Source organism: Bubalus kerabau, chromosome 15 (genome assembly GCF_029407905.1).
Source record: "Bubalus kerabau isolate K-KA32 ecotype Philippines breed swamp buffalo chromosome 15, PCC_UOA_SB_1v2, whole genome shotgun sequence".
Classification (NCBI taxonomy): domain Eukaryota; kingdom Metazoa; phylum Chordata; class Mammalia; order Artiodactyla; family Bovidae; genus Bubalus; species Bubalus kerabau.
The window spans coordinates 2,624,084-2,640,525 of NC_073638.1; the positions used below are offsets into that span (position 1 = coordinate 2,624,084).

The following is a 16,442-nucleotide window of genomic DNA, read 5'->3' on the forward strand; positions in this document are numbered from 1 at the left end:
ATTTTGAGACAGAAGAATCGACCTTAAATTACATTTAGCCAGTAGATGACCAATAATACTCTTTATTCCTTAGTGTGCTATTTTTAGTTTTTAAGTGTATATTTCATAAAATAAATATATCCTATACAGTGGTTCTCATTCACAAAGACACTAGATTATGCAGTTTTACAAGGATTCACTTTAGGAAAATCATATTTAAAATAAACCTAGTTGAACACATATTATACATTTATATTTAATACAACATAAAAAATTTTAAAATCTAGTCTATATCGCTATGAGGAATAATTTCATGTTAATTCTCTAGAACACTATTTTTACCTTGTGTACCCAAAGGCATAGAGCTTGATACATGAGGTTGCCTCATAATTATTGCTTATGTTTCACCTTTGATTAGACTGGAAAATCACATGTGTACAGGCTCGGCTCTTGGTCAGTTCATTTAACAAACACCAATCACCTAACCCATACTCTCTGATCATTGATTTTTCCCAAATCCTATTTATATTCATAAGGACATTTGGCATACTTATATGTCAAAAAATTTTCCTTTCTTCACTAGAAAATGTTTTTCCCTTATTTACAACTTTTTATTTTAATACTTTAAACATGTACACAAAGTCAATTACAAATGATTATGAAAAACATGATACCACTAACTATTTACATTACACTTGGAATCAAAATAAGCAGACTTTGTTTTCTTAGCTTCAATTTTCTCAATTCTAATATGTTAAAGAACAGCATCCTACCTATATTTTATACCTATTTCTACTTTTTCATGCTGTGTACAGTTTTTTATCAATTTTTATGTTTACAGGTTCTTTGTCACTAACATTTTATTCTATATAACATTTTTATCACATAAATAATATGATACTAATTAAAATTAACCTGAATGAGATTAACAAATTATGTGGAAGGAGAAAAGAAAGAATTATCACTGTAGTTTATAAAGCTGGAAGCCAGAATACAAACTTTAGAATACTTAAGAACCTAATCTGGAAAAATAAAACTAATATAGTTCCACTTTTATGAAAGTCTTTCAAAATTAAATAATAAAAATATATATTTAAATAGCAATTTACTGTAGACAAAGTACCTTCAGATATATTTGAGTCATAAATTATTTTTAAACTTAGTAGTGTTTTTGTTGCCAAAATCTCAAGAGAGATATAAGGAAAATACTTAAATCAACAGATAACATTCATGTACTAAGGAAAATATTTTATACCTAGAACTATTTGAAATGTTGACATCTCTATCAAAACTTGGAACAAAAAATATTAACAAGACATTTAAAAAAATAGCTATTCATAAACTTAGCTCTAATTTATGTTCATTTCTGCTTAAAAACAATTCCCATATAATTATCTTCATAATGAATATTTATCTTATTACTAAATAAAACAAGTGATTTTTCAAAGTAAATAGTACTCAAAGGAACTAAAGCATTCCTGCAAATTAATACAATCAATGTAGATTAAAAAAAAAAATTCAAATGCTTTAACCTCCTTAGGAAATGAAGTTCAAAAATAAAGTATTAATTAGGTGCCTAAAATTAAGGAGACATGATCATGTTATTTGTTAGATGAATTAATCACAGATATATATGAATTAAATGAAACAGATATCCTCCTAACACATAAAAACTCTTTGTTTTCAAATTCACTTGTTTGTTCAAAATACAGTTTCTTGTACTTAGAAAGAGTACTTTCAAAATAAAAATATACTCAGCCTGATATATTAAAAATATTATATAATGCAGACTGAATATTATTATTGTGCAAAACTTTATATAGAAACTATTTCTACATGTCTTACGTAATCTATAACAATTATCTTAACACAAAAATTTTAAGAAGCAGTAAATTAGCATCTAAAAATAAGGAGATATGGAAAACATGTATTTCCTTCAAGACTGAAAATGTAACCTAAATGCTCTATTGATCATATTTTATTGATTTTTAAATTAATACACAGTTGCTTACATTTTTACTTTATGTTATGCAGTATTTTCACAGGGGAGCTCTGAAAAACTGTTTAATTATAACATTAGGTAAGATCACCAAATCTTTATTGTATTGCAGGGATAATAGATTCAGCTGGGTTAGTATGTGAATTCAGTGGGTTGGAGATTAACATGATTTGCCACCAAGGTAAGAATCCATGGAGTTATATCCACAGGATATATACATTACCTGATAGCAAGAGACATTTAAATCCAGAATATAAGAGCAGGGCAGCCTCAAGTGACATCACCAGATCATCTGCAGTGTCAACCAACCTAGTGGAATATACATCCTCCACACCACCACTTCCCACTTTCTCACTGTTAGCAAACCTTTCATTGCCTTTATCAGTGTACGAGAGCATGTGTCTTCTTTAAAAGCAAGATGTATGCTCACTCAAGTCAAAAGCAAATACAAACCAAAGGAAAATAAATTAAAAAAAAAAAAACAAAAACCAAGACTGAGTACAATTTTCACTAACTTGATGTGCATGTTGTAGGAATAATACTGAAATGTTAAAAGAGAAAGTAATTTCAAGAAAAAGGAAAGAAAGAAAAGGAGGGAGGGAGAAGGAGGAGGGAGAGAGAGATGAAGGGAGGGAAGAAGGAAGGAAGAGAAGGAAAAACCAGCCAAATATACTGGAGACTAAATCTTGTCTGTAACTCTGATTTCCTCTATAACCAGCAAACTGTGGAGAGCTTGAATGTCTTTCTAAAATATAATAACAGTAATAATACAGAGGAAAGGGACTCTATTGCCCCGTCTTAATTCTCTTCTCATTTATCTTCAACTTATGTTTTACTTACAAGCATTTGTTACGGCAAAGCTGTTGGCGGTCTCGATGTTGTCCACATGAGGTACCAAATTAAAAGGAGCTTCTGACGCATTGGGGCTGGTGTTATGAAGAAAAATTGCTAATCGAAAAGCAGTGTACTCCTGATCTGTGTTTCGGATGAAGAGACCACCTAGCAAAAACAGCAGAAAAAGCCCGTTCAGTGTTTCCTCTTGTAACTATTATTACACCTGCACTAAGCACTGTCAAATCCATGGCCATTCACCAATACACACTAAGGAGCTAGCCCTGCCACATCTTGGGAGACTGCCCTTTGTCTCTAAAGAGTATGTTTAGTATTTCAGTCTTTAGGACAACTCAGCTTTTTACTGTCCCAATCTGTCATGATCACAGTGGCCTCTAAGACAGACCATTTAGTGTGTTTTGCCTTCTCTCTCTTGCCCTCCCTATGATTCCCAGCACACTGCTACGGAAGCCAGCTCCAGGCATTTCTAAGATGCATGCAGATGCGCAGAAAAGACAATTTGCATTAAAATACAGAAATGAAGGTTTGTGATGACATGCAGGTGAGAGGGAAATCAGAAGGGAGACGTGAACTTTGTTTTTGTGCAGTTCCTGGACCCAGCCTAATTAGCCCCGTTTTGTGCACTGTCCACGAGAAATGATGCAGTGTGAGGCTGGGCTTAGCTGGAAGGAATTCAATAGCTGCGTCCCATCAAAAGACAGGGGAGAACAGGAAAAAAAAAGAAAAAAAGCCAAGGGTAGGACGGATAGGGTCCCCAGAAATAGAGTCCAGAGGGAGGATTAAGGGCAAAAAATTCAAGAGGAAAACAAAAGAAGAAAAGGTTCCAGGAAAGGGATATAATTTTGGAATCGGTTAACTGGTAGCAAGCAAAGACAAGTAGGTCAGGGTGTAAATGTCTTCTTTCTTTTTTTTTTTTCTTTTCTTTTCTTTTTCTTTTTTTTTTATCTAAGCAATGTCTTCTTGTAATAGTGAAAGCTGTTGCCTATAGCACAGGAGGAAGAGTGGATGGGTTTTGTTTTGTTTAAGGAAACTCTACATCCCTTCATACTCCAGAGAAAGAAACGAAAAGAGATATTAGATAAAATGCAATCAAACCCCACGGAGATTTTATCCCAACTTATTGCAATCCTACTTCAGCGACATGAGACTGAGGATGGATGGAATATAGACTGAGAACCTCTCTGTGCTGTTTCAACTGAACCAGCACCAAAGAGGCAGTCCTTATAAAGGGAAGAAAGGACGAGAGAAGAGGAGAAAGGAGACGCGGAATGTTCCTTAAATTGCTTATCAGCAACTCATTTAACTCACTTTCGGTATCTGCTACAGCCACCCACATGCATACCCCACTGAATCTGAGCTTACCTATTTGCACGCTGCTCGGAAAGGCTCCCATGGCGAGTCCCCAAAATCCAGAAAATAACAAGACAATCTGTCTGCAAATAATCCTCATCTTCTTTTCTCCTCTCCCTGGCGCGCGCTCTTTCTCTCGCACTCTTCCTAAAGACCGTTCAGAGAGGCATTGAGGACTATGGCGCTAAAATTAAAAACAAACAGGAAAAAAAAAAAAAAAAAAAAAAAAAACGGAAAGAGGTTTGGATTGTTTAAGGTTATGACTTCCCTTAGCAACCCATCCCGAGCTGCGAGATTTTTCCTGCAGTCTCCATAGCCCTGGGAGAGGTTTGCTGTCCGGCTGCAAATATTGCACATGCAAAAGATGGTGGTGGAGCGGTTCCTGCCTGCTCGCAGGGATGAGACATGCGCTCTATCTGTGCCTAGCTCACATTCACGCTCGGCCCTCGCTTTCTCACCTACACACACACGCGCGCGCACGCATACACACACACACACACATACACACCCCTACACACACTGGCGCCGCGGCCGCCGCGCGCTCCGCGGCTGGGGTCTGCCACCGGCCACCTAGAGCCCCCGCCGCCCCGCGCGTCGCGCCCCCCGGCGGCCCCTCCACAGGCGTGGAGCGCTAGCTCCGCACGTCCCTCGCCCACCGCCCGGCGGGCTTCGCCCCTTGCTGCTCACCGGAGCGCCCCAGGCTCTCCGACGCTCCGCAACCAGTGGAGACAGGTTTTTCCCTTTCACGGCTCCCGCCTCTCTCCTTCCCGCTTTGGCAGGGGGTTCCACTCTGGGAGTGGGCACCCCCAGGGTCCCGCTCTTTGCTTTCCAGGCGCCCCTGTTCCTCGGCCACGTGAGGCTGGAAATCCACCCGCGGGCCAGGTCCTCAAGCCCCGACCAGGGCCCCTGGGAACTGGTCCCTCCCGGTGCTCCCGGCACCCTGCCGCATTCTTGCAGGCTCTGGGGAGGATCGGCTGCCTCCCTCTCCAGCTCAGCCTTTCTCTCAGCCTCGCCCTCTTCTGCCACTGGGCTGCGCACAGGACTCCGGTCTGCGCTGCAGCAAATGTTTCTCATCAACAAACAGCCCAGGGAATCTGGAGGGCCTGAGAAAGGGATGGATGAAATGAGGGGGCTCAGGGAGAGCAAGGACGAGGAAAGGCGCAAAGGGCAGCCGCCGGCGAGTATAAGAGTCCGGGACCAGCGAGGAGAAGAAACACAGAGAGGCTGAAACAGGCTAGGAAAGAGACCAAGGAAGGAAAAGTTAATTTAAATAACAAAGAAGGGTAACGACCAAGGTGGGGGACTGAGAAATGAAAACGAAATAGGGCCTTTACGCTGTTCTTTGAAAGTCAGGGAACTAGCAGTAAGAACCGCTTAACCTGCAAAGTAAGAAGGGGAGTTAAGGAGTCCTTTCTTTGCAGGCTTTTTTCAGGTGACACATTTCCGTTGTGCTGGGCCTGCCTCAGGATTTAGAAAGCACATAGTTCAGAGTCTGATGAAGGAGAATCTCTTGATTCTCCTTGGGTTAGTGGACACAAGTGACTATTTGTGCCCGATAGAAAAATCGGGTGTTTTTCATGCACATCTTTTCTTAACTGGAGCTCCAGAATACTCATCTCTACTCCATGTCACCCCAGGAATGCTTAAGCACTGTGTTGATGATGTCAATAGTTGCTTTAAATGGGTAGAAGAAAATTAATTATCCTAGAAAGTTTTAGAGCTATGGTGTCACTGCCTCTCCATGAGTCGTTTATTAAACTTCATTTCACTTGACTGTGTTGGATGGAGTCTGTGCCACACCCAGAGAGCCACTGCAGAAGCAATGAATGAAATATTTCTATTTTCCTCTGTACCGTCTGTCTCCTGACCTAGACAGTATATTCAATCCCCGAATTCCATGAAGTGTTGAAAGAAAAAGCGTTTTACATCTTTACAGGTCTTTGGGTGCCATTGCTTGAATCATATTATTTTAGAGTCTGCAAGACTGGGTCACATCAGCTAAAGCCAAGATTCTGAAGAATTGTTAGAGGGAAGGATTCTCCTTAAAGATTAACTGTAAGAAATTTTAGAAATTTAGTGGCATGATGCCTTCATTTAATGCATTAGTATCTTTTACACTTAAAGTACTGTCTTGTATTATATTTTAAGAATGAATATAGGAAGTGCCTTTGTTTATTTGATGTAACATTTGGGAAAAGAAGAGAAAGAACTGATTAATGTGGAGTGCTTACAAGGGCTCAATTGGTAAAGACTTCTTGAAATATGTTTTACCTTTACTCCTTCAAGTATCCTTTTATTAGATGTCACCAAGTGCCTGTATTTGGAGTTTGAGGATGACATTTAATAATCCCTGCTAAAACGTCAGAGTGCTTTTCTTCAGAGTGTTTCTCTAAGTTCTGAATTTTGCTTTTAAATACGTCTTTTTGTTGTTGTTATTCATCCACTTTTCTGTTATATTTCACTACAAATTGTCATGACAAAAAACAACTTAAACAATTGTGAGTAATTGGATGCCACAAATCATACATTTGTCAGTTTTGTCTTTCTGTCAATGTAAAAACCAAACTGTAATGATATTATTGTTTCTCTTATAAGAAGATAATAAAGTAGATCACATAAAATTTAAATTGAAGTTAACTGAAATTAAAATTTCAAACCCCCCAAATCCATTAAATTCATCATTTCCTGGGCAAATAGTCTAGCTCTCCTTAATGCATAGAGGTGATTATTAACCATTGTTCTAAAAAATGAGAGTTGAGGTTTCATAGGATGAAATGCCACTATCAATTGAGGTGCAAAACAAGTTTTATTTTTCATCTAATCAATATAATGACACCTTGGCTAATGATGACCTTGCCTATATTTTCCACTATATAGACCTAGATATTTTTCTCTATATCTATACCTACATGAATATACATATAGACATGCCCTCCTGTCATGCCTGTCTTTAAGGCAAATTCTTTTGTTAAGATTTAATAAAATAAAAAAAAATTGGATTTGGCTAGGAAGGACAGCAAGTGGAGGCTGTGGCAAATGTTGTGCATTCATATATAACAGAAATGATAATCACAATGCTGAAGACAAAGCAGTGAAAAATAAAAATGGATCTGGTAATGATACAGCTAACACCTGCACTTTTAATCTTGAATTTTTGGCCCTCCAAAAAATATTATATCTACTACTACTACAAACTATGCTATATATATTTACTACTATGATATTATATCTACTACTGTGGTCAAAGATCCCATAGAAGAAATGAACTAGCCCTCATAGTCAACAAGAGTTCAAAATGCAGTACTTGGGTGCAATCTTGAAAACGATAGAATGAACTCTGTATGTTTCCAAGGCAAACCATTCATTATCACAGTAATCCAAGTCTATGCCACAACGACTAATATTGAACAAGCTGAAGGTGAATGGTTTTATGAGGACCTACATGACCTTATAGGATGAACATTAAAAAAAAAAAAGTCCTTTTCGCCACAGGCAACTGGAATGCAAAAGAAAGAAGTCAAGAGATGTCTGGAGTAACTGGCCTGTTTGGACTTGGAGTATAAAATTTGGACTTGAAGCAGGACAAAGGCTAACAGAAATTTGCCAAGAGAACACACTATTCATAGCAAATACCCTCTTGCAGCAACACTAGAGATGACTCTACACATGGTCAATACTGAAAACAGATTGTTTACATTCTTTGCAGTCAAAGATGGAGAAGCTCTACACAGTCAGCAAACACAAGATTGGGGGCTGACTGTGGCTCAGATCATGAACTCCCTATGGCAAAATTCAGATTGAAATTGAAGAAAGTAGGGAAAACCACTAGGCCATTCAAGTATGACCTAAATTAAATTGATTACAATGATCCAGTGGAAGTGACAAATAGGTTCAAGGGATTGGACTGAGAGACAGAGTGCCTGAAGAACTACGGACAGCGGTTAGCAGCATTCTACAAGAGGCTGTGATCAAAATCATGCCCAAGAAAAAGAAATACAAAAAAGCAAAATGGTTCTCAGAGGTGGTGGTTGTTTAGTCGCTAAGTTGTGTCCAACTCTTGCGATCCCAAGGACTGTAGCCCTCTAGGCTCTCTGCCTGTGGGATTCTCCAGGTAGGAACAATGGAGTGGATTGTCATTTTCTTCTCCAGGGAATCTTCCCATCCAAGGAATCGAACTTTGGTCTCCTGCATTGCAGGAAGATTCTTTACCAACTGAGCTACAAATAGGTGAGAAAAGAGGATAAGTGAAAGGCAAAGGAGAAAAAGAAAGATATATGCATCTCTATCAGTTCAGTTCAGGCGCTCATTCATGTCCAACTCCTTGCAACCCCAGGCTTCCCTGTCCATCACCAACTCTCAGAGTTTGCTCAAACTCATGTCCATGGAGTTGGTGATGTTACCAACCATCTCATCCTCTGTCATCTCCTTCTCCTCCTGACTACTATCTTTCCCAGCATCAGGGTCTTTTCAAATGAGTCAGTTCTTCACATCAGGTGCCAAAGTATTGGAGTTTCAGCTTCAGCATCAGTCCTTCTGATGAATATTCAGGACTGATTTCCTTTAGGATGGACTGGTTGGATCAACTTGCAGTCCAAGGGACTCTCAAGAGTCTTCTCCAACATCACAGTTCAAGCATCAGTTCTTCAGTGCTCATTTCTTTATGGTGAATTCTCACACATATACATGAATACTGGAAAAACTATAGCTTTGACTAGACAGACCTTTGTAAAGTAATGCCTTTTACTATATTTTCTAGGCTGGTGATAGCTTTTCTTCCAAGGAACAAGCAACTTTTAATTTATGACTGCAGTCACCTCTGGAGCAATTTTGAAGCCTAAGAGAATAAAACCTGTCACTGTTTCCATGTTTTTCCCATCTATTTAACATGGAGTGATGGGACCAGATACCATGATCTTCATTTTTTGAATGTTGAGTCTTAAGCCGGCTTTTTCACTCTCCTCAAGAGGCTTTTAGTTTCTCTTCACTTTCTGCCGTGGGTGGTGTCATCTGCATATCTGAGATTACTGATATTTCTCCTGGCAATCTTGAGTCTAGCTTGTGCTTCATCCAGTCCAGTATTACACATAATGTACTCTGCATATTAAGTTAAGTAAGCAGAGTGACAATATACAGCCTTGATGTACTCCTGTCCCAAGTTTGAATCAGTCTGTTGTTCCATGTCTGGTTCTAACTGTTGCTTCCTGACCTGCAGATTTCTCAGGAGGCAGGTAAGGTGGTCTGGTGTTCCAGTCTCTTGAAGAAGTTTCCACACTTTGTTGTGATCCACATAGTCAAAGGCTTTAGCATCATCAATGAAACAGAAGTAGATGTTTTTTTCTGGAATTCTTTTGTTTTTCCTATGATCCAGTGGAGTTTGGCAATTTGATCTCTGGTTCCTCTGCCTTTTTCTAAATCCAGCTTGAACATCTGGAAGTTCTCAATTCACATAATGCTGAAGCCTAGCTTGATTAATTTTAAGCATTACTTTGTTAGTGTGTGAGATGAGTGCAACTGAACAGTAGTTTGAACATTCCTTGTCATTGCCTTTCTTAGAGATTGGAGTGAAAATTATTCTTTCCAGTCCTCTGGCCACTGCTGAGTTTTCCCAATTTGCTGGTACATTGAGTGTAGCACTTCCATAGAATTATGTTTTAGGAATTGAAATATATCAACTGGAATTCCATCACCTCCACTAGCTTTGTCCGTAGTGATGCTTCCTAAGACCCACTTGACCTCACACTCCAGGATATCTGGCTTTAGTTAATGATCACACCATTGTGGTTATCTGGGTCATAACATCTTTTCTTAAAAGTTCTTCTGGGTATTCTTGCCACCTCTTCTTAATATCTGATGCTTCTGTTAGGTCCATACCATTTCTGTCTTTTATTGTGCCCATCTTGGCATGAAATCTTCCCTTGATATCTCTAATTTTCTTGAAGAAATCTCTAGTATTTCTCATTCTATTTTTTTCCTCTGTTTCTTTTCATTGATCATTTAGGAAAGCTTTCTTATCTCTCTTTGCTATTGCCTAGAACTCTGCATTCATATGGCTATATCTTTCCCTTTCTTCTTTGTCTTTTGCTTCTCTTCTTTTCTCAGCTATTTTTAAGGCCTCCTCAGACAACCTTTTTGCATTTCTTTTTGTTTGGGATGGTTTTGATCACAATCTTCTGTACAATGTTCCTAACCCCCATCCATAGTTCTTAGCACTCTATCAGGTCTAATACCTTGAATCTATTTGTCTTTTCCACTGTATAATCATAAGCAGTTTCATTTAGGTCATACGTGAATTGTCTAGTGACGTTCCATACTTTCTTAAATGTAAGTCTGAATTTTACCATAAGGAATTGATGATCTGAACCACAGTGAGCTCCCAGTCTTGTTTTTGCTGACTGTATAGAGCTTCTTCAGCTTCAGCTACAAAAAATATAATCAATCTGATTTCAATGTTGACCATCTAGTGATGTCCATGTGTAGAGTCATCTCTTGTGTTGTTGGAAGAGTGTATTTGCTATGACCAGTGCATTCTCTTGGCAAAACTTTTAGCCTTTGCCCTGCTTTATTTTGTACTTCAAGACCAAACATTTACTCCAGGAATCTCTTGACTTCCTACTTTGCATTCCAGTTCCCTATGATGAAAAGGACATATTTTTAATTTGTGTGTGTGTGTGTTCATTCTAGAAGGTCATGTAGGTCTTTATAGAACTATTCAACTTCAGCTTCTTTGGTATTAGTGTTTGGGGTATAGACTTGGATTACTGTGATATTGAATGGTTTGCCTTGGACACACAGAGATCATTCTGTCATTTTTGAGATTTTATCCAAGTACTGCATTTTGGACTCTTTTGTTGACTATGAGAGCTAGTCCATTTCTTCTAAGGGATTCTTGCCCACTGCAGTAGATATAATGTTCATCTGAATTAAATTTGTCCATTCCCATCTGTTTAGTTTACTGATTCCAAAAATGTCTATGTTCATTCTTGCTATCAAGGTCTTTTCCAATGAGTCAGTTCTTTGCATCATGAGGCCAAAGTATTGGCATTTCAGCTTCAGCATCAGTCTGTCCAATGAATATTCAGGACTGATTTCTTTTAGGATGGACTGGTTTGATCTCCTTGCTGACCAAGTGATTCTGAAGAGTCTTTTGCAACACCATGGTTCAAAAGCACCATTCTTCGGCTATCAGCTTTTCTTTATGGACCAACTCTCCATACATGATTGCTGGAAAAACCATAGCTTTGACTAGACAGACCTTTGTCAGCAAAGTAATGTCTCTGCTTTATAATATACTGTTTAGGTTGGTCATAGCTTTTCTTCCAAGGAGCAAGTGTCTTTTGATTTCATGGCTGCAGTCACCATCTGCAGTGCTTTTGGAGCTTAAGAAAATAAAGTCTGTCACTGTTTCCATTGTTTCCCATATATTTGTTATGAAGTGATGGGACCATATCCCATGATTTGTTTTTTGAATGTTGAGTTTTAGGCCAACTTTTTCGCTCTCCTCTTTCACCTTCATCAAGAGGCCCTTTAATTCTTCTTCACTTTCTGCCATAAGCTTTCTGTCATCTGTGTCTCTGAGGTTACTGTTATTTCTCCCAGCAATCTTGATTCCAGCCCAGCATTTTGCATTATGTACTTTGCATAGAAGTTAAATAAGCAGGATAACAATATACAGCCTTGACATACTCCTTTCCCAACTTGGAACCAGTCTGTTGTTCCATGTTTGGTTCTAACTGTTGCTTCTTGACCTGCATACAGATTTGTCAGGAGGAAGGTCAAGTGATCTGACATCCCCATCTCTTGAAGAATTTCCCACAGTTTGTTGTGATCCATGTAGTCAAAGGCTTTGAAATAGTCAATAAAGCAGAAGTAGGTGTTTCTCTGGAACTCTCTTGCTTCTTCGATGATCCAACAGATATTGACAATTTGATCTCTGGTTTCTCTGCCTTTTCTAAATCCAGTTTGAACATCTGGAAGTTCTTAGTTCATGTAATGTCGAAGCCTGGCTTGGAGAATTTTGAGCATTACTTTGCTAGTGTGTGAGATGAGTGCAACTGTGTGGTAGTTTTAACACTCCTTGGCATTGCCTTTCTTTGAAATTGCAGTGAACACTGACCTTTACTGGTCTTGTGGGCACTGCTGAGTTTTCCAAATTTGCAGGAATATTGTGTGCAGCACTTTAACAGCATCATGTTTTAGGATTTGAAATGGATCCATTGAAATTCCATCACTTCCACTAGCTTTGTTCATAATGATACTTCCTAAGGCCCACTTGACTTCACATTCTAGGATTTCTGGCTCTAGCTGAGTGATCACACCATTGTGGTTATCTGGGTCATGAAGATCTCTTTTGCTTAGTTCTTCTGTGTATTGTTTGTTGTTTATATTAGTCCATCTTTGGACATTTGGAGCTATTGTTATGACACCATCCTTTTGTTTTTTGAATACTCCCATGATTATTGTGAGTTCCCTGATACCTCAGTTGGTAAAGAATCTGCCTGCTATGCAGAAGACCCAGGTTTGATCCCTAGTTTGGAAGATACCCTGGAGAAGGAAATGGCAACACACTCCTGTATTCTTGCCTTGGAAATCCAATGGAGAGAGGAGCCTAGCAGGCTACTGTCCATGGGGTCACAAGAATCAGACACCACTTAGTGACTACACCACCACATGCTTATTGTGGGGTTTCCCTGGAGTCTCAGATGGTAAAGAATCTGCCTGCAATGCAGGAGACTCTGGTTCAATCCCTAGGTCAGGAAGATCCCTTGGAGCAGAAAATGGATACCCATTCCAGTATTCTTGCCTGGAGAATTCCGTGGACACAGAAATCTGGCTGGCTACAGTCTATACGGTCACAAACAGTGGGACATGACTGAACAACTACCCTCACTTTTAGGTGCTATTTCTGTTATAGCCTTAATATGGTACATTTCTTTAAAGAGTCCTATTTCCTCTTATTGGAGCATGATATTAAAAAAAAAAAAAATCTGGACAATGAGTTTGCTTATTTTTACAGGGTTGTCATTGCTTCTAGGTTTTCATGTAAGATAAAGCTTGTATACTAACCTATGTATACATACATACTGAAAGTTATTTTTCTAGCTATCCATCTGTGCTGTGTTGTGTTAAGTCACTTCAGTCATGTCCAACTCTTTACAGCCCCTTGGACTGTAGCCTGACAAACTCCTCTGTCCATGGGATTCTCCAGACACTAATACTGGAGTGAAATGTTATTCCTTACTCCAGGTTATCCATCTACATATGTATTAAACTAAATATGAGTTCATACTGATGTTTCCACCTCAAATCCAGCACTACAGAAGTCGCTGTAGCCTCCCTTTATCTCATCTTGCAAAATATCAAAAGAAATTATATCTGGAATATATTATATCACTGTTAAATCTATGATATTATAATGATGAGTTTAAAGAGAAACCATTCTCATTAGTCTTTATATGTTAGGAAACCAATTCATCAGATCAGATCAGATCAGTCACTCAGTCGTGTCCGACTCTTTGTGACCCCATGAATTGCAGCATGCCAGGCCTCCCTGTCCATCACCAATTCCTGGAGTTCATTCAGACTCATGTCCATCGAGTCCATGATGCCTCATCTCATCCTCTGTCCATTCCCTTCTCCTCCTGCCCCCAATCCCTCCCAGCATCAGAGTCTTTTTCAATGAGTCAACTCTTCACATGAGGTGGCCAAAGTACTGGAGTTTCAGCTTTAGCATCATTCCTTCCAAAGAAATCCCAGGGCTGATCTCCTTCATAATAGACTGGTTGGATCTCCTTGCAGTCCAAGGGACTCTCAAGAGTCTTCTCCAATGCCACAGTTCAAAAGCATCAATTCTTCGGCGCTCAGCCTTCTTCACAGTCCAACTCTCACATCCATACATGACCACAGGAAAAGCCATAGCCTTGACTAGACAGACCTTTGTTGGCAAAGTAATGTCTCTGCTTTTCAATATGCTATCTAGGTTGGTCATAACTTTCCTTCCAAGGAGTAAGTGTCTTTTAATTTCATGGCTGCAGTCACCATCTGCAGTGATTTTGGAGCCCAAAAAAATAAAGTCTGACATGGTTTCCACTGTTTCCCCATCTATTTTCCATGAAGTGGTGGGGCCGGATGCCATGATCTTCGTTTTCTGAATTTTGAGCTTTAAGCCAACTTTTTCACTCTCCACTTTCACTTTCATCAAGAGGCTTCTGAGTTCCTCTTCACTTTCTGCCATAAGGGTGGTGTCATCTGCATATCTGAGGTTATTGATATTTCTCCTGGCAATCTTGATTCCACTTGTGTTTCTTCCAGTCCAGCGTTTCTCATGATATATTCTGCATATAAGTTAAATAAACAGGGTGACAATATACAGCCTTGACGTACTCCTTTTCCTCTTTGGAACCAGTCTGTTGTTCCACGTCCAGTTCTAGCTGTTGCTTCCTGACCTGCATACAAATTCCTCAAGAGGCAGATCAGGTGGTCTGGTATTCCCATCTCTTTCAGAATTTCCCACAGTTTATTGTGATCCACACAGTCAAAGGCTTTGGCATAGTCAATCAAGCAGAAATAGATGTTTTTCTGGAACTCTCTTGCTTTTTCCATGATCCAGTGGATGTTGGCAATTTGATCTCTGGTTCCTCTGCCTTTTCTAAAACCAGCTTGAACATCAGGAACTTCACGATTCACATATTGCTGAAGCCTGGCTTGGAGAATTTTGAGCATTACTTTACTAGCGTGTGAGATGAGTGTAATTGTGCAGTAGTTTGAGCATTCTTTGGCATTGCTTTTCTTTGGGATTGGAATGAAAACTGACCTTTTCCAGTCCTGTGGCCACTGCTGAGTTTTCCAAATTTGCTGGCATATTGAGTGCAGCACTTACACAGCATCATTCATAACTTCTCTTTAACCATGAGAAACAAGGTTCCCACAGTCAACTAAAATACATTTACTTATGATATAAACCTGAATCTAAGTTTTCCAAATCAATTTAATTTTTTTTATCATATTTTTTTTTCATCCACTCATGATTACTGAAAAATCACGTATACTATTGTTGATTTTCTACATGCTTGGAACACAATGAATTCTATAGACATTAAAATTAATGGGGGGAGGGAGCTTCTAAGAGGGAGGAGGAGTAGGATGGGGAGACCACTTTCTCACCCTCAAATTCATAAAAAGAACATTTAAACGCTGAGTAAATTCCACAAAACAACTTCTGAATGCCAGCAGAGGACATCAGGCACCCAGAAAAGCAGCCCATTGTCTTCAAAAGGAGGTAGGAAAAAATATAAAAGACAAAAAAGACACAAAAGAGGTAGGGATGGAGCTCCATCTGAGGAAGGGAGTCTTAAAATGAGAGAAGTTTCCAAACACCAGGAAACACTCTCACTGATGAATCTGTGGTGAGCCTTGGGAGCACAGAGGGCAACATAACAGGGAGGAAAAATAAATAAATAATTAAAACCCACAGAATAAGAGCCCAACGGTAACTCCCCCAGTGGAGAAGCAACGCAGACGCCTGTACCTGCCACTAGCAAGTAGGGAGCTGGGCAGGGAGGCACGGGCTGCATTGCTTAGAGTAAGGACTGGGCCTGAATGCCCCAAGGGAAATCTAAGTGAACTAACTTGGGCTAGCAAACCAGACTGTAGGATAGCTACCATGCAAAAAGCCCTAACCTAAGGCGCTGCCAGGCCCGCAAACAGAACAAAGGACTGAACAGAACAAGCCAACTACAGACCATCCCCCTCTGGTGACAGACAGCCAGAGCCAGAAGCAGGGCAATCGCAGCCCCAGAGAGAGAGACATTATCTATAAAACTGCAAGCAGGCTTCTTTGCTAACTAAGACTTCTTGGGGTTCTGGGCAGTCAACATCTGCCTGAGAAGGTGTGCTGGTTGTACACCCAGAAAACCGAGTGGCAGGGACTGGGGAGGCATTAAGTCACAGCAACCGCGCTTGCCAAACACCTCATCACCTGAGCTCCTCAGACCTGGGAAGGGCACAAAACGCAGGCCCAACTGAGTCTGTGCCTCTGAGTACTACCCGAGTGCCTGAACCTGAGTGGCTTAGACCTGGGAGGCCTCAGTTCCAGGTGGAGCAACCTAGAGCCTGAGCAGTGTGGGCAGGGAGGGCACATGCACCGTGAGTGGGGGCAAGCCCAGTGTGGCTGAGACACTGGGAGAACAAGCCAGTGTTATTTCTTTGCAGCACTGCTTATTTGTTCGCAGGTCCCTCCCTCCCCACAGCGCAACAGAACAAGTAA

The 16,442-nt window shown here is 39.9% G+C and overlaps 1 protein-coding gene across 3 annotated transcripts in view; it reads right to left on the bottom strand.

Annotated features, from left to right (window-relative positions):
* The window catches only part of GRIA4 (glutamate ionotropic receptor AMPA type subunit 4), a 678,251-nt gene extending 673,956 nt beyond the window's left edge, over positions 1–4,295 (bottom strand). For 2 of the 3 annotated variants that reach the window (XM_055547460.1, XM_055547462.1), the window contains exons 1-2: positions 4,193–4,280; positions 2,819–2,977 (exon numbers count right to left, since the gene is read on the bottom strand). In XM_055547460.1, coding sequence (XP_055403435.1) covers positions 2,819–2,977; positions 4,193–4,280 — 247 coding nt within the window. Of the gene's footprint in view, positions 1–2,818; positions 2,978–4,192 lie in introns of all 3 variants that reach the window. The other variant, XM_055547461.1, reaches the window with a different exon arrangement.
* Positions 4,296–16,442: the final 12,147 nt, after the last annotated feature.